Consider the following 23,711-nt stretch of genomic DNA (forward strand, 5'->3'; position numbering starts at 1 on the left):
TCCAAACATTTTGTCCTTCAAAAGTCTGGTTACGATCTCAACTCCCCAAAGTTAGGTCGTCTCGGTCTTTGACTTTGTCTTTTCCGAAAGAAGTTTTAGATTTGCGTATGTCTTCAACCCCTAAATGTCTCGTGTCTGTTTTTCCCTTTTCAAAGTGGACTAAGATTTGACAACTACAAGCAATGTTCCCTGTAATTTTCCTTACGGGTCTGAGCGTTCACACAAAGTCGGTGAGCAACGCTTGAAACAACATTGAGCAACGGCAATCCCAAGTGTGGCAACTAAATCATTATCAAACATGTCCAAAACTTGATATCAAGTTACATTTTGCTGAGTTTCCGGCAATGCAAAAGTTGTACGGCATACAAATGTCGTTTGTTCTTACAATTCTTTCACAAGATATCCATTTCTTTTTATTTTCTGATATATTTTGTCGCATAATATTAACATTTTGGGGGGATTATTTATTCGGTAGAACTGTACTTAATCACGTTTTTTAGTGGAAGTACAATGTTGGCAACAAGATTCACTTGATATAATTGGAAATTATTTGAATGCAACACAAACTTTTTCTTCTTTTTCCGTGTTTTTTTTAAATCCCTTTAAAAAAAATCTCATAATTTTTTCCGAGCTGTTACTTTTTTCTTTTTGTTCTCTATTTTTTTCCTACATTTCTTTCTTTTCTTTTTTTCTGGCTTTTTTCTAAATTTTTCCTTCCTTTTTTCTCTTCCTTTTGTTTCTTTTTTTCAATATTTTCACTACTTTTTCATTTTGGTATTTTTCCTTTTTTGTTCTATTCCCCCCTTCCTTTAAGTCTTTTTGTGCATAATTTTACATCATATTTGGTCATGTTGGGATGAAAGAAGCAAAAACAACCCGAAGAGCCGTTTAGGACCCGAAAGAGCGGATTCCTTTTAGTGAGCCGAGCCGAAGAAGCCGGTTCTCGACCGACTCTACTAACTTTACTCAACTTCGTTCTACTTCGACATTGACTTCAAAATACCGCATTTAGGACACAACGTCAGAGGAACCCGTGTATTTTTACCTTCATGCACTGTAACTTTGACTTAAGTCGCTTCTTAATTAGTAATTTTGAGCCCTCATTTTTGTGCGCCGGCTAGATTTTCTTGTGCGCTGAGAATGTGCGAGCAGTGCGCAATTGCGCACTCGCGCAGCTTAGAGGGAACACTGCCTACAAGTCTTGGCCATATCTGAACCTTGAAAGTCTGGGACTTGGTTTGATCTTGACTTCCGAAAATCTTAGCCATGTTCAGATCTCACGTTCCAAGTCTGCTCTTATCCTTCCTTGTCTCAAATTTGAAAGATCTATGTCTTATCTTAGAGTTAACCTCCAAAGGTTTCATTCTCATATTGTTCTCGACCTCTAAAAGTCTAAAAGTTATGTCTTGACCTTAAATGTCCTGGTTTTGCCCTGGTCTCAACTATCAAAACTCTTGATCTTGTGCAGGTCTCAATCTGCAAGTTTGCTTGTGTCTCATCCTTTAAAGTCCCAACTCCTTATCTTCTTATCTTTGCTTGGTTCTTGACCTCTGAACTTCTCTGTCTCGTCTAAATCTCATTCTCCAAAAGTCTCTGTCTTGACCTCGAAGAGCGTCTGTAGTCTTTCTCGAACTTGGTCAAACCGTAGAGACTTAGAGGTTGAGACACAACCTTCAAAATATATTTTCTTTATCTCGACTTCTGTGTTATGTTTCGTCCTTCAACGTCCTAGTCTCGCCCTGATGTCAACTTCCAAAACTCTTGGTCTAGTCCAGGGGTGTCATACTCATTTTAACTCTGGGGCCACACGATAGAGCAAACATTCTGTCGGGGGCCGGACAAATAGATTAAAGGGAAAGAAAAAGAGAGATAAAGAAATAAGAGAAAGAGGGAGGGCAAAGAAGAGAGGGCGGGATAAAGAAAGAAAAAGAGAGGGAGGCAGAGAGCGTGAGAAACAAAAGATAAAAAGTTGTGAGAGAGTGGGAAATAAAGGGAGAGGAAGAAAGCAATCCAAAGAGAAATAGAAAGACAGAAGGAGAGAAAAGAGAAAAGAAAGCGTGAAGGGTATGAAGAGAGAAAGAGAAAAGAGAGAAAAGGAAAAAAGGAAGTTAGAGCAAAAGAGGTTAAAAGACACAGAGAGAGAGAAAGAGACAAAGAGCAACAAAGGAAGAGAAAAAGAGAAACACAGAGAGTGAAAGAGACAGAGTCGGAGAAAAGGGGTGGAAAGAGAGAGAGAGAGAGAAATACAAGTACAGTGTCTTTGTTTGAGGCACCTGGCTTTGGCAACATCAAGTTGACATATTTCAACCTGCAGCTCGTTTTTCTCTTGCGCTTCTCTGACTGTTGTCTCGCAAGCCGGATTTAATCCCTTAGCGGGCCTGATATGGCCCGCGGGCCGCCTCCTTGACGCCTGTGGTCTAGTCTAAGGTCTCAATTCCTAAGTCTTGTTCTTCCTCATCCTTCAAAGTTCCAAACCTGTGTCTCGGCTATATTTGTAGGCCTCCAAAAGGTCTTTGTGTTTTTTTTTTCTGCCTCAAACTTCAAATATCTCAAAGTCTCAGTCGTTCCTTGTTTTTACGTGGCTCACATTTCTGCCTTATCTAAAATAGTGTTTGGCCTGAGGTTATAATTAGAATTTATGAATACCGTCGTTGTTTTAATTCAATAAATCACTCTTGTTTTCCTTTCCTTGGTCTGCTTCTTATTTGACTTCTCGGTAACACGTTTTCCTTATGCTTTTCGTCACTCAAGACGAAACTGTCTGACCCTGTTTACTGAGTCTTATATGGAACGGTTGAACGTTCATTGGCATAACACACCCTGAGTTGTAAAATGAATTGTTCAGCGTGACTTAAATATTGAGAGGGATTTCTATGTATCCTATCTATCTACCTTGGTCATATCCCTCAAGAGGGGTGACCGACAGCAAGACAAACGTATACAGTAACAAAGGAAATAAAAAAAGGGAAAAAATAGCAAAAAACACACACATTTTTGGACCATGGCCAACCCAAAAGCCCAAACACCCAAACAAGTTGGGCACCTCGGCACCGAAGTGGGTCATGCTTTCGTCCCTCCAGATAAAACGGGACACAAGAAAGCGGCCATGTTACTCGGGTCGGAGTGACACAACACACACTTTTGTTCAACAGCAGGGCCCGACAGCTTTCGCTGGTTTACCCCTGCCGCATCATACAGGTGCCCTGGCCATCCCTGAGAATGCGTCCAAACATCCCACTATCACAACACCTTTCCACTCATTCCTATCACCAACAAGAGCTTCCATTATATTAAGACCTCTTTCCTGCAGTGCACACATAACACCATCCATCCATGTCAATGGCGGCCTTCCTCTTGGTCGCCTTCCATTGACAGGGATCAGAATTTTCCGCGGATCCGCGGATTTCCGCTGTTTTTGAACCCCAAAGGTCATTCCCGTAAATCGTCTAAATTCGATGAGAAAATATTTTGGGGGGGTGAGGTATGATACGTGACTGTTTCATCACCCCAAGTTAGCAGTTAGAGATCGCGAGAAAAATCGGCAAAAAGAAGCGCAGCGCATTAGATCTATAGCAAATAGATCGACTCCTACCATTGGTCGATAGGTTCGCTGATAACCAATCAGCGGAGCTTTTGTTCAGAGCATTGGCTTTCTCAAACATGGCGCTCCTTCCGGTCTTTTCAAACGGTGAAATGAGTGTTTGAAAAAGTAAATATGAAAATACTAAGAAAAGAAGACGAGGCTTTTGTCTCCGAGATTGATAAAGGAATCAAGAATAAATTTAAGTGGTCATGGCTGGAGAAGACTGTCACAGTAAACGTTAAAATCGGCGCAAAGATCGAGGAAGTTACAGAAACTTTGAGCCAGTTCATCGCAAAGTGTCTATACTGTGTCGATCTGATCAATTATGGTAGGCGAGGTTGTGTGGCACTGATCGATCATGCTAAAATGAACAAGCACAAAGCAAAAATAGCTTGCCGGCGATCAAATGATGCACTCGGATCCGCATTTAAAATCGGCAGTGAAACTAACAGTAACACCACCGGTTCAACATTATTGGCCGTTCCAAATCCTTCCACTTCAAATACTAGCAGCAGTCAACCACTGGTTCCCCTGTGTGACAGAAAATCCCAATCTGAGGTATTTATAAATCTATTTATTTATGAAATGATTTTATCTTTTGTGTAGGTAATATTTAGAACAGGATAAACAAAATTTATGACATGTATTTTCTTTAAGCATGTTCAGTTTGTGCATTCTATTTTCAAATTAATGATGAATGGTTATTAATGTATATATTTTCATATATATTGTTGATTAGTAGCTAAATACAAGGTCCATCTTCATCATCAAAACACAACAACAACGGTGATGGTTGTAACATTGTAATCCCCCAATTGTTTTAAACATCTTAAAACTGAAAAAAATACATGGTTTCTGTTTTGTTGGATTTAATTCATTCTAGTGCAATTTTCACATAGCAAATAAGATAAATGCTGTTGGCTTCAAGGAGGGCTTCGCCCCCCTGACCCCCCCACCGGGCTACGCCCTGGACCTGGCCAGGGCCTGCGGCCCCTGGACCCTGGCTATTTCAGTTGAAAATGAAAATCTCCATTCTGATCCCTGCATTGACTTCTGCTCTGTAGATCCTCTTTAACATTTGCTCCTCATCCATCCTCTCCAGGTGTCCAAACCAACTGAGTACTCTCTTAATACACTAAATGTATCTGTAACGTCTTTTTCTGTCAATGGCAGTTCATGCACTCTAAACATCTCCTAATATTGTTATTTTCTTGTATTGAAAGTGTTACGTGGCTCTCCAGGATAAACACATAGTATCACCTTGTTGTAAACAACGTTTAATTCTGTCCTATTTAACAAAAATAAGCCAATTTTGGTCATGGCATAGGTTAAAGCATCCGAACATTCTGGATTGGTTTTTGTTGTTCAAAAACTGGTTAAGTGTAATCACTGCTGCAGAAGTAAATGGAAGGCGACCAAGAGGAAGGCCGCGATTAACGTGGATGGATGGTGTTATGAGTGCACTGAAGGAAAGAGGTCTAAGTCTAGTAGAAGCTAGAGCTCTTGTTGGTGATAGGAATGAGTGGAGAGGTGTTGTAAAAGGATAGTGGGATGTTTGGACGTGTTCTAAGGGATGGGCAGGGCACCTGTATGATGCGGCAGGGGTAAACCAGTGAAAGCTGTCGGGCCCTGCTGTTGAACGAAAGAATGTTGTCACCCTGACCCGAGTGACATGGCCGCTTTCTTGTGTCCCGTTCCATCTGGAGCAGGGGTCAGAAACCTTTTTGACCCAAAGAGCCATAAAAGCAAAAAATGTTTTAAAAAGAAATTGAGAGAGCCACATCCTATATTTTCAGACAAAAATGAAGAAAACACTCTCTCTCTAGACAAAAGCTAATTCTTCAGCACATTTTATTTCACTGTGTGTCATTTGATGATTTCATCAAAGGTATGAAATGATAATCATGCCAAATCCTGTGTCCCAAACCAATGTAAATATGCTATTGACAATTTGTCTTCCACATTCAGTTAAGAGTGTTGAGGCAATTTCTTTCCATGAAATTTGAACTTAACTGTTTCAAAACAATGTGCATGCAAAGTTCTTTCGTAAAAATGTCCCAAATGACTGCAAACGATAAGCATATTGTCATATTCACTTTGGTGTAGACTGCACTGAGCGACAGAGAGAGAAGGAAGTGGCTTGCACTGTGTGCAGGGATCCGCCCACCTGTACTGCTCACCCAATCAAAGTCGGCGTTTTTATTTATCAGTTTAAATGGTTTCTCATCGAACTTCTGCATTAAGTTGCTTCGGCTTTCCATGGACTAAAACTTCCTGTGCGGAGTTTGTATGTTCTCCCCGTGCTTGCGTGGGTTTCCTCCGGGCACTCCGGTTTCCTCCCACATTCCAAAAACATGCATTTCAGGTGGATTGGCCGGTCCAAATTGTCCCTAGGTGTGAATGAGCGAATGAGTTGTCTGTCCCTGTGTGCCCTGCGATTGGCTGGCAACCAGTTCAGGGTGTCCCCTGCCCACTGCCCGGAGATGGCTGGGATGGGCTCCAGGCCCCCTCCCCCCGCCCCCCCCCCCCCCGCGACCCTAATGAGGATAAGCGGTACGGCTAATGAGATGAGATGAGATATGACCAACTTAGATAAATAGATAGATAGAAATCACTCATAAAAATGAGTGACTCAAAAAAAACCTATTTTCAAATCCAAAGATCCAAGTATTGGAACTGTCCATTTATGACTAAATTGATTTTCTGTTTCATAGCATTTTGAATGTGGCTTTTATTTCCAAATGACCGTAAATTCCGGACTATAAAGCGCACCTGATTATAAGCCGCACCCACCACATTTTAAGAGGAAAACCGATTTCGTACATACACAAGCCGCACCTGTATATAAGCCGCACGCGCCCACATTTAAATGAAATGAAAAATGAAATGATCTGCATTTATATAGCGCTTTTCAAGTCAATGACTTCCCAAAGCGCTTTACAATCTGCTCCACATTTCCCAATAGCGGCCTTGCAGCCATGTAAGGCGCTAACCTGCTTATTGGGGGTATTAGGTATTTTAGGGTATTATTTAAACATGTAACACAAACACAAAATTAACCCAAACCCGACTTCAAGTCCCGCGATTGAAACTAAATGTCCTTCATTAAAGTCCACAGTCCAAAAATCACAGCCGGCAAAATGAACGGAAAATGATACCGGTACTTAAGGTTTGATGCAGACCTGCAGAGTCCGGGTCCCGTTAAAAGTAATCCAAGGAGAAAAGTGTATATTTCCAAAGGTAAGGGTGGGAAAAATATATCAGATGAACACATTTACTCACGCAACTCATTTTTCTTTAACCAACTTTTTACCTCCTCTTCTTTCCTTGTCTGTCCCTCACCTTTAGCGGTCCCCACTTAAATTGGGCACCCCGCGTTTGTTCCGCCCCTCATTTTTCGTTCACCCGTGCAAAACATATCAGAATAAGTGTCTAAAATAAATACAAATAAATACATGACAAAAATATACAGTTGCAAATACATATTACACATGGGTTACACATATTTACAAAGAAAGACGATACACCGAGAGAGTTTTCAAAGCTTTAATAATAATAATATAGCTTTGACAGGGCGGTTAATGGTAGCAACACTCGAGCGGCGCTAGCGGCCGTTAGAAAAATCACATAAATTGTCCGCATCACTGAATAAGCCGCAGGATTGAAAGTTAGGGAAAAAAGTAGCGGCTTATAGTCCGGAATTTACGGTAATCAGAATCAGCGCCCCAAATCATTAGCCTTATATGCCAGATGGGCAGTCAAGCACAGGCACCTGTGTCGCTGGCTAATCGCCGACCTCTAAAATCAGCGGCAATTATCAGAACGAGAGGAACAAAAACTGCAATTAACGGATCGCATTTTGACCGAATTTAATTTAAGCAGATGCCGAGATTAGCTTAGAGATTTATAGCCTCTGGAACATTCAATCACTCAATAGCGCTTCAGAAAATCCCGTCCTTCCGGAAATCGCAATGCTCAACGGGGAGGAGGAGTGGGCCCGCGGGGGGTTAAAAATCACTAATATGGTTCTAGGTACCAGCTGCCAAAAATGGTCTTTAGAGCGGCTAAAGAGTCTCCAAACGCGGCATGCTTATTCAGCTGCTTGTTACACGGGCATTAACTGTCCTGTTTGCGCATCAAACGGAGATTACGGGGGGCTCCGTAAACACACGACCCCCACAACCCCTACATGTAAAATCTATTTTTTCCCAGACCAACTGTGCCCCGTAATGAATATATTGCTCGCCGTGGAATGTAATATCTGTCCTGTCCAATCTGGGCCAACTGTCCAATGAGGATTGGTCGTTAAAGCTCCGGTACCGGCAGGGGATTCCCCCGACCCCAGAGAAACCGATGTGAGTCAAAACAAAACATAAATCTTGTTTTGTTTATGTATTAAACGGGTCTTTGTATCGGGTTAGGATCAGTGTTCCCTCTAAGCTGCGCGCGTGCGCAATTGCGCACTGCTCGCACATTCTCACTGCACAAGAAAATCTAGCCAGCGCACAAAAATGAGGGCTCAAAATTACTAATTAAGAAGCGAATTAAGTCATAGTTACAGTGCATGAAGATAAAAATACACGGGTTCCCCTGACGTTGTGTCCTAAATGCGGTATTTTGAAGTCGAGTCGAAGGAAAACGAAGTTGAGTAAAGTTAGTAGAGTTTGTTGAGAACCGGCTTCTTCGGCTCGCCTCACTAAAAGGAACCGGCTCTTTCGGATCCTAAACGGGTCTTCGGGTTGTTTCTGTCACGAGACGTGGTGCCGTGGAAGGTGACCGGACCAGAACGGAGGCAGGAGGCATGAAGGGAGAACTCAAATGCGTTGACGATCCATAAGTTTTATTTTTACAAAATAAAAGTCGCCCAATACTCCGGGGCAAAACAGAACAACACAGAGTTCCTCCGGCACGAACTCAACAGGACATGGCATAACAGACTAAAACAGGACAAGCATAACAGACCGGGATTGTGTATAAGAGTATTAATGAACCCGCCCCCGCAGAGCCCACCATGCAGCCTTAAATACAGACCCACCATTAGTGGAAATGCTTTCAGCTGTTGCCCAGGGGGCGGGGCAGACTGGTCACCAAGGCGACCGTGACAGAGCCCCCCTCTTAAGGGACAGCTCCCGAGGTCCCAAAAAAGAAAAAATTACAACCTCACGCCCCGGAATGGTTCGACGCTCACGATTGGGGCAACCCCGCTCCCTCCTCCGAACACGCAGGAACGGGGAGAGGCAGGCGCCATCTGCGTCGGGCGGATCGGAATCGGCGCTCGGCAGGGGGAAGTCCGGCGGGTAAGCTGGACAGGGGATAACAGACAGGCAAAATCAGGGCAGAATCAGAACAGGTAAACAGGACAGGCAAAATCAGAACAGGCAAAATCAGAACAGGTAAACAGGACAGGCCTCTACAGAAGAGTCGCACTCAGGTCAGGCCGATGCAGAAGAGTCAGAATCAGGGGGTTCAGGTTCAGAAGAGTCAGACTCAGGGGGGAACAGATTCAGAACAGACAAGACAGGACAGGAAAGACTGAACAAAATCAGTAAAGGGAGACTCAAGGCAGGCATGGGAGTCGAACAGGCAGGCATGGGAGTCGAACAGGCAGGCTTGGGAGTCGAACAGGCAGGCTTGGGAGTCGAACAGGCAGGCTTGGGAGTCGAACAGGCAGGCTTGGGAGTCGAACAGGCAGGCTTGGGAGTCGAACAGGCAGGCTTGGGAGTCGAACAGGCAGGCTTGGGAGTCGAACAGGCAGGCTTGGGAGTCGGAGTCGGCCCGACGGGCAGCGGAGTCGGAGTTGGCCCGACGGGCAGCGGAGTCGGAGTCGGACTTGCACGCAGGGGAGAGGGAATAGCAGGCAATCGGCACGGGAGTCGGGCAGGCAGGCGTCAATTCTTCCTGGGACCCCATTCGAGGCACAGCAAGGGCCACGACGGGCGGGGCCGTGGTTCGAACGGGCAGGGAAGGCCAACTCAGTAGGCGCCTGCCAAACTGCGCACTCCAGCTCTCCCCAAGTCGCGCTGGGATCGTTCGCTGAGTTCAATTGTTGGCGGGTTCATTCTGTCACGAGACGTGGTGGCGTGGAAGGGGACCGGACCAGAACGGAGGCAGGAAGCAGGAAGGGAGAACTCAAATGCGTTGACGATCCATAAGTTTTATTTAATAAAATAAAAGTCGCCCAATACTCCGGGGCAAAACAGAATACAGAGTTCCTCCGGCACGAACTCAACAGGACAAGGCATAACGGACTAAAACAGGACAAGGCATAACAGACTAAAACAGGACAAGGCATAACAGACCGGGATTGTGAATAATGAGTAATGAACCAGCCCCTGCAGAGCCCACCATGCAGCCTTAAATACAGACCCACCATTAGTGGAAATGCTTTCAGCTGTTGCCCAGGGGGCGGGGCAGACTGGTCACCAAGGCGACCGTGACAGTTTTTGCTTCTTTAATCCGTACATGACCAAATATTATGTAAAATGATGCACAAAATGACTTAAAAGAAGGGGGGAATAGAAAAAAAAGAATAAAATACCAAAATGAAAAAGTAGTGAAAAGCTGGGAAAAAAAGAAACAAAAGGAAGAGAAAAAAAGAAGGAAAAATTGTAGAAAAAAAGCCAGAAAAAAAGAAAAGAAACGTAGGAAAAAAGTAACAGCTCGGAAAAAATAAACACAACGAGATTTCTTTTAAAGTAATTTAAAGAAAAGTAGAGAAAAAAAAACACGGAAAAAAGAAGAAAAAGTTTGTGTTGCATTGAAATAATTTCCCATTATATCAAGTGAATCTTGTTGCCAACATTGTACTTCCACTCAAAAATGTGATTAAATACAGTTCTGTATCATACAATAAGCCCCCAAAAATGTTATATTATTCGACAAAATATATCAGGAAATAAAAAGAAATGGTTATCTTGTGAAAGAATTGTAAGAACAAAGAACGTTTGTAGGCCGTACAACCTTTGCAATAGTACATGAGTCAATTCATTCAAAAGAGAAAAATCATTTTGCATTGCCGGAAACTTAGCAAAATGTAACGTGATGTCCAGTTTTGGACGTGTTTGATAAGTAATTATCTTGCCACACTTGGGATTATGGTTGCTCACTGTTGTTTCAAGCGCTGCTCACCGACTTAGTGTGAACGCTCAGACCCGTGGAAAATTACAGGGAACATTGGTCTTGTCTCTACTTTCAAAGTCTCTACTTTTCCATGGTACTGAGCTCCAAACACGCTTAAGAAGATCCGTGCTTTCTACGGAAGCAGTGTTTTAAAGCCGGTCTCCCTCGCAAATTTTTAAAACCACCCAGAAATGTAACGTCGAGCAGTCTCCTAGGCAACGGGATCAGAATAGTCTCCACAGACGCAACAGGCAGTCTCTTGCGAGTACAAACGCACGGGTCAGACCTCACACGTCACGATTGGAGCCGCGAGATGATTGCGTCGTTTGTCACAAATCCACACTCCACTGAATCAGCTGTTGTGTCATTTGCGGTGAAAAAAACGTCCGTATCGAGACGCTGGGAATCGGCATCGACACAATACCAGGTCAAACAAACTCAATGAATAAATGAAAACTTTATTTTGAAGATTAAAATAGAAACGGGACAAAAACAATAACTCAAGGTTACATAACATGTTGGAAAGCAGCACGGCGGCGCAGTGGTTAGCGCTTGTGCGGCACAGTTCATGTCATGGGAACCTGTCGTGGGTTCAAATCCAGCTCCGGACTTCCTGTGCGGAGTTTGTATGCTCTCCCCGTGTGGTTCCTCCGGGCACTCCGGTTTCCTCCCACGTTCCAAAAACATGCATTTCAGGTGAATTGGCCGGTCCAAATTGTCCCTAGGTGTGAATGAGCGAATGAGTTGTCTGTCCCCGTTTGCCCTGCGATTGGCTGGCAACCAGTTCAGGGTGTCCCCTGCCCACTGCCCGGAGATGGCTGGGATGGGCTCCGGCCCCCCTGCGACCCTAATGAGGATAAGCGGTACGGCTAATGACACGAGATGAGATGAACATGTTCGAAAAGGGGTAGTAAGAAGCAGACTCTTATTTTCCCTACCCTTTCTTCTTCTCTATTAAATACATTTTACAGATCCATACCTGTCAACCTCCACGGCTCCACGCCCTTACAAACTGTCATATTTTTCCTTACAAAATACAAAATAATCTTACACCATATTCTTTTTTTTCAATCATGTTTATTGATGTAGTTTAACATGTTATAGTGTACATGTGTTTTGTTGTATCATATATATTGTTCATTAACATTCTGCTGTGAGATACCGAGTTGCTCGACAAGAATGAGGTATGTATTTAAAAATATTCAAAAATGAGGTCGCTTGGACGTTCACTGTAGAAGGATATAATACATGCAAATATAATTAAATTCCGGACTATAGAGCGCACCTGATTATAAGCCGCACCCACCACATTTTAAGAGGAAAACCGATTTTGTACATACACAAGCCGCACCTGTATATAAGCCGCACGCGCCCACATTTAAACATGTAACACAAACACAAAATTAACCCAAACCTCAAGTCCCGCGATTGAAACTAAATGTCCTTCATTAAAGTCCACAGTCCAAAAATCACAGCCGGCAAAATGAACGGAAAATGATACCCGTACTTAAGGTTTGATGCGGACCTGCAGAGTCCGGGTACCCGTTGAAACTAATACAAGGAAAAAAGTGTGTATTTCCAAAGGTAAGGGTGGGAAAAATAGATCAGATGAACACATTTACTCACGCAACTTCTTTTTCTTTAACCAACTTTTTATCCCCTCTTCTTTCCTTGTCTGTCCCTCACCTTTAGCGGTCCCCACTTAAACTCGGCACCCCGCGTTTGTTCCGCCCCTTCTTTTTCATTCACCCGTGCAAAACATATCAGAATAAGTGTCTAAAAGAAATACAAATAAATACATTACAAAAATATACAGTTGCAAATACATATTATACATGGGTTACGCATATTTACAAAGAAAGACGGTACACCGAGTTTTCAAAGCTTAATAATAATAATATAGCTTTGACAGGGCAGTTAATGGTAGCAACACTCGAGCGCCGCTAGCGGCCATTAAAAAAATGACATAAATTGGCCGCATCACTGAATAAGCCGCAGGGTTGAAAGTTAGGGAAAAAAGTAGCGGCTTGTAGTCCGGAATTTACGGTAAGTGAATTTTCTTATTCAAATTATTAATTCATTTTCTGCATTAAATTATTGTTGGTAATATAGTGTTTAAAGGGATAACCACAAACCTGTCTTTTTTTCATTTTCTCCTTTTATACTTCCTTTTTTTCTTAACTTCTTGATACAACATAATCATTCGTAATACAATGCATCAAAGCAAGTGAGCCGTTTGAGAGCCGGCTCAATTGAATGAGTTGAGCCGAAAAAGCCGCTTCTCTAAAAAGAGACGGACTTCCTTTCACTACACAACTACCACGGAATGATGCATGATAGGAATTCCCCAGGCGGCAGACGCATGCGCACAGTAGCATCAAACCGCTCGCTTAGTTTGCAACGAAAAAAACGATACCGAGATAGAGGCTACCGCGGCGAACTCGTTTGACTCGATTGATTTGCCGTTTCGTGACAGTCAGTGCATACCGGATGGTACGCATAATTGAAAAATGTGCGTTTTTCCTCACAGATTTTCTTGTAGGTCGTACACGTCTTAAAATGCATCATAAACGTACTTTGCACGGGAAAAACGTACAGGTTGACAGGTATGCAGATCCTCTTCTCTTCTTGTGTCTAATATAACAAAGCCTCATGGATATTACATATGTCTGATATCAATAATTATAATAATAACAATAGTCCCATATGTTATACACTAATCTTCGTAGTAGCCATCTATTAACGTTATAATGCTACTAGTCACTAAATATTGTGACACCAGCGATAATAACAACAATAGCAATAACAGTTATGATATCATAATAGTAACAATAACAACAAGGTTAACTATAGTTATAAACGCAGTATTTCCGATCTCTCTGTATTCTGCCAATACTCTTTTATTGTATCTGGATTTGAACAGGTGAATATTTGGTCATTCAGGGTTCGAGCATGTGCTTGAAATCCTTAAAAATGTTTTCATTTTAATGCTGTGGTTTCCAGGGTCGGGTAGGGTTACTTTAACTGGATTACTTTCAATGACTTTTGGATTACTCCAATACCAAATATGCTAATAAAAGACAAAATAAACTAAATATGAATAAAATGACTCCATTTTGTGCAGGCTTGGGGAGTAACGGAATACATGGAACGGCAAAAATGATGTTGGCAAGCTGTTTGGATTGGTTTTCATTTTGTTTCTGTCGCATTTTATGTTCGTTTTGCCAGAGATCAAAGAGATCAAAGCCAGGAGAGAAAGCTTACCATGTGTTGTGACTCATAATTTTATTCATATTGAGTTTATTTTGTCTTTTATTAGCATATTTGGTATTGGAGTCATCCAAAAGTCATTGAAAGTAATCCAGTTAAAGTAACCCTACCCAACCCTGGTCATTGGTGACAATGTTGCATGCATTGTTCGGGACAGGATTCAGGGTTCGTGCGTGTGCTTGAAATCCTTAAAAATGTTTTCATTTTAATGCTGTGGTTTCCAGGGTTGGGTAGGGTTACTTTAACTGGATTACTTTCAATGACTTTTGGATTACTCCAATACCAAATATGCTAATAAAAGACAAAAGAAATGAAATATGAATGAAATGACTCAATTTTGCGCAGGCTTGGGGAGTAACGGAATACATGGAACGGCAAAAATGATGTTGGCAAGCTGTTTGGATTTCTTTTCATTTTGTTTCTGTCGCATTTTATGTTTGTTTTGCCGGAGATCAAAGAGATCAAAGCCAGGAGAGAAAGCTTACCACGTGTTGTGAGTCATCATTTTATTCATATTGAGTTTCTTTTGTCTTTTATTAGCATATTTGGTATTGGAGTCATCCAAAAGTCATTGAAAGTAATCCAGTTAAAGTAACCCTACCCAACCCTGGTCATTGGTGACAATGTTGCATGCATTGTTCGGGACAGGATTCAGGGTTCGTGCGTGTGCTTGAAATCCTTAAAAATGTTTTCATTTTAATGCTGTGGTTTCCAGGGTTGGGTAGGGTTACTTTAACTGGATTACTTTCAATGACTTTTGGATTACTCCAATACCAAATATGCTAATAAAAGACAAAAGAAACTAAATATGAATCAAATGACTCAATTTTGTGCAGGCTTGGAGAGTAACGGAATACATGGAACGGCAAAAATGATGTTGGCAAGCTGTTTGAATTGATTTTCATTTTGTTTCTGTCGCATTTGATGTTTGTTTTGCCGGAGATCAAAGAGATCAAAGCCAGGAGAGAAAGCTTACCACGTGTTGTGAGTCATCATTTTATTCATATTTAGTTTCTTTTGTCTTTTATTTAGCATATTTGGTATTGGAGTCATCCAAAAGTCATTGAAAGTAATCCAGTTAAAGTAAACAACCTTTTGGCCTTTTAGCAGTCGTTTTTCACCTGCCGATTCCTCCATTCATCGTTTTTACCGGGGTTTCAATTTAGCCACCGCAGTTGAAGGAATATATGTAAGATCATTTTGGTCCTCTCAGTCTCAGCTTTGTGTCAGTCACACATCGAGGGAAAAAAAAATAGCCAACTGTGAAAAGACGCCTCCCTCCGAACATCCCACGAAAAATCTCACTTTCTTCTTGTTATTCTCTAGCTAGCACATATTTTCTAGAGGTTTTTTTTTTCTTTGTTAACGCCTGATGGATGTGTAATCAGAAGGCGGTGATAGGAATGCTGGAGAAGAGTCCGCAGATTTATTTTGTACGAGTTAAAATGATGCTTGATATTGTCTGATATGATTAAGGCTGAAAAACAATAATAGTCATGTTTATTTGTGACGCCCGTAATCACAAAGAGTCTCAAAGGGCTGCACAGATCAAAGACTAGTGCAAACTACAGATTATTATGACACCATCCCCTGATCTAAAACCTACATGAGAGCAAATAATACACATATTGTCAACATGACATATAGGTTATTCATATGCTATGGAGTACAAGTGTGTTTTAAGCTTCGATTTAAACATTTCCACGGAGGTTGCAAAATGGAGAACGCTCTCGAACCTGCTGTCACAATCACCCGGATCTGGAACACCTGTGCTCAGGATTTTGCGCCAACAGCGAGGATAGCCGATTGGCGCACCCTGGCCATTTAAATCCTTAGTTTCCGGAAACAAGCTGTCTGATTGTACTATGCTACCTGTTGCCATCTGCTCAGAAAGCCCGTACCTCCAACCCTTTGCCTGCCTCCTGTTTTCTTCTACTTGATCTCCGTTGCCGACCCGTTTCCGAATTTGCCTACGACCTGCCCTGCCCGTCTGACTCCTGATCACTCTTCCGAACACGACGACGCCCTTCTTCTCCAGCCCCGACCAACAACACGACGACTACGCTTGTCCACGACCATTACCGCCAAGCCTTCACCCGCCTGTCAAGCTCCGTCAAACAATGGATCGAAGAATCACGCCTTGTCATTCCTTCCTTCCAATAAAAACCAAGAAACGAGTGCAAGTGATCTCAGTTTTCCTTCTGTCTCGCCTGACACCTGCGGATCTCTTCTTGGCTCTTGGGATCACTAGTAGACCAGCGTTTTTAGAGCGAAGGCTCCAGACCGGAACATAGGGGGATATTAAATCTGATATGAGGGAGCAAGTCCATGCATGATTTAGATTAGATTAGATTAGATAGATACTTTTGGTATAATACCAAGAGAACTTGGTGGTGTCGGGAACGAAAAAAACGGGTCAGTAGCCGGAATAGAAGAGCAAAACGTGGTTGGGATCGGAAACGATTTGAAAGCCAGGAGAGGAGAGTAGACATGGTCAAGATAAAAAACGGATCGTAATTCGGGACGGGAGAGCAGACGTGGTCGAGATCAAAACAGGTCGTAGCGGGAGACAAACAGGAGCAAAAACGGGACAGGCGTGTAAAAACCGAGATTCGCAGACGGACCGACGAAATGGGACTGACAGGACAGCGTTTAAATACTGACAGGGAGCCAATTTGTCAACAAGCTGCAGCTGGCACCACACAGGCGGGGCCAATCGGGCGCCATGGCAACTGTGACAATACAATGTTTTCCGTAACCATAAATACCCAGAATATGAATACAATTTGGATCTAAAATACCACCAATAACTAACACACATAAAATGTGTACCTAAACAAGTATACATTTCTGAAATATATACTACCAACAGAACCTTCAAATCACATCTTAAGCTAACAGGGAGCCAATGCAGGTTAGCTAAAATCGGGGTCATGTGATCCAACTTTCTTGTCTTAGTTAAAAGCCTCGCTGCAGCATTTTGTACCAGCTGAAGGCTCTTGATTTTGGACTTTGGGAGACCGGAGAGTAGTGCATTACCGTCATCGAGACGGGAGGTAACAAACGCGTGAATTATAATCTCCGCATCCGACTGAGACAGCATAGGGCGAATTTTAGCAATGTTGCAAAGATGGAAAAACGCTGTTCTAGTAATATTCTTAACGTGTGTTTGAAAGGACTGATCAAGGTCAGATATGACACCTAAATTTTTGACTGATGATATTACATTTGTCAATGTTCAGAGCAGTTTTTGAGAACATTTAGATGGACCAATAACTAACATTTCGGTCCTTTCAGAGTTAAGGCGCAAGAAGTTGAGTGACATCCACTCTTTTATCTCAATGAGGCAGGCCTCCAAATTTCCACAGTTTAGTGTGGCAGATTCCTCCATCGGGAGATCTAGTTGAGTGTCATCTGTGTAGCAATGGAAACTGATATTATACTTGTGTAACCGCGGTGTACGTGTCCCACCAAAGATCCACATTCACGCTGGACTGGATGATGAGGTTTTTATTATTACAGTTTCTGCAAATGGATGAGTCACAACATTAGCTTTTCTGCTGGCTTTGATCTCTTTGATCTCATTGCAGTTCTCTCTGGTAAGACTGCCAACAAAGCATATCAAAGAGCTTTCTTTTCACTTTACATAAAATACATTCTAGAATATCACAATACATTTTTACATCTTTACATTTTAACAAGATACTTTTAACAAGAGATCGTATAGTGGATTTTTTACGTTTACAATGGATTCAACATATTTTTCTTTCGTCTGAATTTTAACCAACATCATCCTTTTTTAATGTACATGAGAAAATAGAAATAAAAACAATAATAAGTATAAAAACGGGTACAAGTTACCTGCAAATGGATAAGTCACAACATTAGCTTTTCTGCTGGCTTTGATCTCTTTGATCTCTACAAGGGGAATTCATAATTTAGTAAAACAGAAACAAAACGAAAATAAACCTAAACAGCTTGACAATATCAATCACATTACTGTGCATGTTGAGAGATTTGTCAGCTGGGGTTATAATGTTTAAAATTAACTTTTTTTGTGGAGCACCAAAAGATGTGTCTTACCATTGCAGTTCTCTCTGGTAAGACTGCCAACAAACCCCGCCTCCCGGTCACATGTCAGAAGCCAAAACCAAACCCCACCCCATACCAGCAGATGGCACTGTTGGACTCATCATTGCAGGACATTTACCAAAAACTATACACATATTTCAGCAGGAATTTCAATAGAACAAGAGTTATTACTACACCCGTTACACTTGCGAATAATATGGAAGCATGTAAATGCTGAAAAGAAGGGGGCCAAGTACTGAACCCTGCGGAACACCACAGGTAACACTAAAGGGCTCAGATGTTATTCCATGTCACTGTCTGATATGATTAAGGCTGAAAAACAATAATAACCATTACAGTTACCAATCAATGACTCAAAAATAAACAAAGCTCTTTATTAAAACTCCTTTCAAGTTATAGTAGAATAGAAGGGACAGTATATGTGTATGTGTGGCATTGAATGAGTTAAGGATGTGCATGGTTTGTTTATCTTCTCCTTGGAACGTTAGTGTTGTGCACGTCGGAGTACTTCCTCGTTCCCTCACAGGAGTCGGAACCCGTTTTGTCAACAGAAAAAGACATGAGGAAACCCTGATACGAAACCTGTCTGTTTATTTAGTAGACCGAAACGATTGTGTCAGAGTTTATGGATTGGATTACTTGAGTCAGGGGAAAGGGCGGGCTTTTATATTCTGTGTGATAGTAGAGGTTTTTTTTTTTCTTTAGAATGTTAAATGATTTTTTCTATTTTTTTCAATTTCTCATTTTTAAAACCTGTTTTTTTTATTTTTTAAGTATACTTTTTTTTAATTATTTTGGTTATTTATATTTTATTTTTTTAAATTTTGAATAAACAATATATTTAAACTTTTATCAATTTTAAAAACAAATTTAGTCTTTTTATAATTTCTCACTTCTTCTATTATTTTCATTTCTTTTTAAAAAATATTTTTTTTTAATTTATTTTCATAAAAATTTAAATGTTAAATGTTGAATTTTAAATCAAATTTACAATAATTTAAGTTATCATGTTATTTCTGGACTACAGAGCGTATCTGATTAAAAGCCGCACACGCAAAATTAAAGAGGAAATTAAACTTTGTTTTTGTATCAAGATTCAGGGCTAACCACTCTACTGAGACAGCCCTGATTAAGGTAACCAATGATCTTCTACTGGCAATGGACTCCGGCGCTTCATCACTCTTGCTGCTGCTGGACCTTAGTGCTGCTTTTGAGACCGTGGAACAGAATATCTTACTGAAACGGTTGGAAAAATGGATTGTTCTCTCAGGAACCGTTCTCTCATGGTTCAGATCTTACCTCTCGGATAGGACGCACTCTGTTAAATATGGTGTCATGACATCTTAGCCCTTTAGTGTTACCTGTGGTGTTCCGCAGGGTTCAGTACTTGGCCCCCTTCTTTTCCGCATTGTCATGCTTCCATGAGGTGATATTATCTTCAAGTATAGCCACAAGATTAAACAGACATAAAAGGAACTGATTTACGTCCATTTCTTACATTTAAAAAAATAGCGGGGATATGTCAAGTAAAGAAAAGTAACACATTGTGCAGCGATTAAGGCAATGTGTTATTTTTCTTTACTAGACATATCCCCGCTATCAATCTTAACCAGGGTTGGGTAGGGTACTTTAACTGGATTACTTTCAATTACTTTTGGATGACCCCAATACCAAATATGCTAATAAAAGACAAAAGAAACTAAATATGAATCAAATGATGACTCACAACACGTGGTAAGCTTTCTCTCCTGGCTTTGATCTCTTTGATCTCCGGCAAAACGAACATAAAATGCGACAGAAACAAAATGAAAATAGATCCAAACAGCTTGCCAACATCATTTTTGCCGTTCCATGTGTTTTGTTACTCCCCAAGCCTGCACAAAATGGAGTCATTTTATTCATATTTAGTTTCTTTTGTCTTTTATTAGCATATCTGGTATTGGAGTCATCCAAAGGTAATTGAAAGTAATCAAGTTAAAGTAACCCTACCCAACCCTGATGTTAACCAACTAGTTCAGCGGTCAATATTAATTAAATTGGCATCAACACATACGCAGGAGTGCGACAAAACATCCTCAAAACAGGTAGCAGTACACTGAACTGCCGAAAAGTCAGTAGCCAGATTTATTTTTTTTATCCAGAGTTGCATGATCTTAAGTTTTCCCCCCTCTTTTACGCACATGACAAAGTGATAGATAGAAGACCAGGTAACGTAAGCTCTGGTGTGAAAAATGTAGAAAAACGTAGCGGCTTGTATTCCGGAATTTACGGTAATAAACTGAAGTCAACACATTTTCGTGTGCTGTTCGGCTAGGTCGTTAGCATGGGATGACGAGGACTCTCCTCAATTGACCTGTCGGCAGATGACCCGTGATGGACACAGCATCGCCTCCAATGTAAGTCGCCATCGAATTGCAGATGTGTCGCTCGCGGACAAAAAGGCTCTACGAGCCGGCTCTTTGAAGTGAATGACTAGAGCCAGCTCCCTACCAATCAGGAGCTGACTCCGGTCAAGATAGTGGTGGATCTATGGGCAGGCTCTTTGAAGTGAATGACGGGAGCCCGCTCCCTTCGAGATCGGGATTTGTCGCTGACGAACAAAATGGCTCTGTGAGCTAGCTCTTTGGAGTGAACGGTGAGAGTCGGCTCACCACTAGTCAGGAGCCGGCTCCCTTCGAGTTAGTTGAGTGTCATTTGTGAAACGACTCTATGAGCCGGTTCTTTGAAGTGAAGGACTAGAGCCAGCTCCCTAACGATCAGAAACTGACTCCGGTCAAGAAAGTGGTGGCTCTATGAGCAAGCTTTTTGAAATGAATGAAAGAAGCCGTCTCCCTTCGAGATAGTGATTTGTTGTTGACTTACAAAATGGCTCTACGAGCCAGCTGTTTGAAGTGAACAACGAGAGTCGGCTCACCACCAATCAGGAGCCGACTCCCTTCGAGATAGTTGTGTGTCATTTGTGAAACGGCTCTATGAGCCGGTTCTTTGAAATGGACTACAAATGCTGGCTCCCCACCAATTGGGAACGGGCTCTCGTTAGGATATCCATGTGTTGTTGACAAAACAGCTCTACTAGCCTGCTCTTTGAAGGGTACGACAGGAGCCAGTTCCCTACCAATCAGGAGCGGGCTCGGTCCGAGATAGTGATGTGTAATTTGTAAACAATATGGCCCTACGAGCTGGCTTTTCGAGGGGATCGACGGGAGCTGGCTCCCCACCAATCAGGAGTCGTCTCGCTTCGAGATAGTGATTTGTCGTTTTCGAACAAAAGAGCTCTACGAGCCGGCTCTTTGAAGTGAATGACTAGAGCCAGCTCCCTACCAATCAGGAGCCGACTCCAGTCAAGAAAGTGGTGGCTCTATGAGCAAGCTCTTTGAAGTGAATGACGGGAGCCGGCTCGCTTCGAGATAGTGATTTGTCGTTGACTTACAAAATGGCTCTACGAGCCAGCTGTTTGAAGTGAACGACGAGAGTCAGCTTATCACCAATCAGGAGCCGACTCCCTTCGAGATAGTTGTGTGTCATTTTTGAAACGGCTCTAGGAGCCGGTTCTTTCAAATGGACTACAAATGCTGGCTCCCCACCAATTGGGAACCGGCTCTTGTTAAGATATCCATGTGTTGTTGGCAAAACAGCTCTACGACAGTGTACGATAGGAGCCGGTTCCCTACCAATCAGGAGCGGGCTCGGACCAAGATAATGTTTAGTTTGCAAACAAAACGGCTCTACGAGCTGGCTCTTTGAGGAGATCGACGGGAGCTGTCTCCTCACCAATCAGGAGTCGTCTCTCTTCAAGATAGCGATGTGTCGTTTTCAAACAAAACGGCTCTTTGAAGTGAATGACAGGAGCCGGCTACCCACCAATCAGGAGCCGGCTCCCTATTGTGTGGTTTTTGCGAATAAAATGGCTCTATGAGCTATCTTTTTAAAGTCAATGACTTGAGTCAGTTCCCCACCAATCAAGAATTAGTTCCCTGCGAGTTAGTGATGTGTAGTTTGCAAACAAAACAGCTCTACGAGCTGGCTCTTTGAGGGGATCGACGGGAGCCGGCTCCCGATTGTGTGTTGTTTGCAAATAAAATGGCTCTATGAGCTAGCTTTTTAAAGTGAATGACGTGAGTCGGCTCCCCACCAATCAAGAGCTAGTTCCCTGCGAGTTAGTGATGTGTTGTTTGCAAACAAAACTGATCTACGTTTATTTTTTTGTTTGTTTGTTTTCTTTTTTCCTTTTTGTCAAGTCGTATTTGTGACACCCTTAATCACAATCCCCTGATCTTAAGCCAACATGCAGGCAAGGGAAAATTCAAAAACCTCATCGTTGTCTTTTTTATTTATATTCGTCCCCCTTTTTCAAGTCATTTTGGGCATATTGCTACATAAAAATGGGTGATATATGGATTTAGGCAATCTGAGGAGACATTTGAGAGCAGAGAGAGACCGTTCTCAAAAAAGAGACGGAATTCCCATCACTACAATTAAAACCCGACTCTCCAGCTTCACCGATCGGACTTTTTTTTTTGGGTTAGTTCGAAGGACGATGTGACGAACACCGATCATCGAGAAGCGGACCGGGAGCATCAGGAATTCGTGAGTTCCCTGGAGAACATCGCGCTAGCCGTGGCGCTCTCCGTGATTATCGTCATGACGGTTTTCGGAAACCTTCTGGTCATGGTGGCGCTCTGCAAGGATCGGCATCTACGGTTAGACTTTGCAAAACTCGACATCCCCCCTTTTCACACCGCACTTAGCACCATGTTGCATGACTGTGAATAATATCTCCATGGCAACTGAAAATGTTGCTAATTCCAAGCTAACCGACGATCAGTTTTTAATACTGGGGGGGGCAAACTCTACCAATCGCCCTCGATGAGAAAAAAAATAAAATAACTGAGGTAAAAATATTGTGGGTTCATATATTATTGAATCAAAAAAACTATTTTATAAATGAGGTTAAAATCCATCTTTGACATTGAGTGAGTTGATCATGTTTTTGAAAAAAAATAAAATAAAAATAATAATAAAAAAACTTAAAAATATGTCTTTGGACCTAAGTGTGTTAAGAATCTAGCAGGGCACTCTTAAGAGAGAGAGAGAGGCAGAGAGACAGAGATTAACAATGACGGGTGGACAATAAAAAATATAAAAAAGAGTCAGCATGAGAGTACCCAGCCCAACCCGAATGTAATGATTGACATTTGAGGCCCAACCTTAGCTTAAGATCTTACCTTGTGCCCGGAAAACGTTGCATGACAAACTTGTTTTGATTTTTAAATATCGTAAAATGTTTTGGAAAATTTTGAAAAACAAAAGATGAACCCAGTACCAAATAATTTTTTCCCTCCTTTATTTATTAATAATTTTTAATTATTTTGAAAAAAATGTAATCAACTCACTGAATACTGAAGACTTGTTTTTATATCATTTGTATTATTTTATTTTTCTATTATTTGAAAAAACATGAGAACCCTCTTAGTACCATGTCATTTATTTTGTTGTAATTTTTCTTAAAAAAAAAAAATTAACCCACTCAATGCCAAAAACGTGTTTTTACGTAATTTATTCTTCTTTTAAATTGATTATTTTAAAATTATTATCCATCCTCGATTGCTCTTTGTTTCTCTGCCTCTCTCTTAAAGTGCCATGCCAG

General features: G+C 41.7%; 1 protein-coding gene across 3 annotated transcripts in view; it reads left to right on the top strand.

Annotated features, from left to right (window-relative positions):
* The window catches only part of LOC148350005 (5-hydroxytryptamine receptor 4-like), a 62,000-nt gene that overhangs the window by 6,501 nt on the left and 31,788 nt on the right, over positions 1–23,711 (top strand). For all 3 annotated transcript variants that reach the window (XM_088320043.1, XM_088320040.1, XM_088320042.1), the window contains 2 exons: positions 20,379–20,460; positions 22,591–22,764. In XM_088320043.1, coding sequence (XP_088176169.1) covers positions 20,438–20,460; positions 22,591–22,764 — 197 coding nt within the window. In that variant the 5' untranslated portion in view covers positions 20,379–20,437. The remainder of the gene's footprint in view (positions 1–20,378; positions 20,461–22,590; positions 22,765–23,711) is intronic.

This window comes from Urocampus carinirostris, chromosome 16, assembly GCF_059441175.1.
Source record: "Urocampus carinirostris isolate Australia breed hairy pipefish chromosome 16, RoL_Ucar_1.0, whole genome shotgun sequence".
Lineage (NCBI taxonomy): Eukaryota > Metazoa > Chordata > Actinopteri > Syngnathiformes > Syngnathidae > Urocampus > Urocampus carinirostris.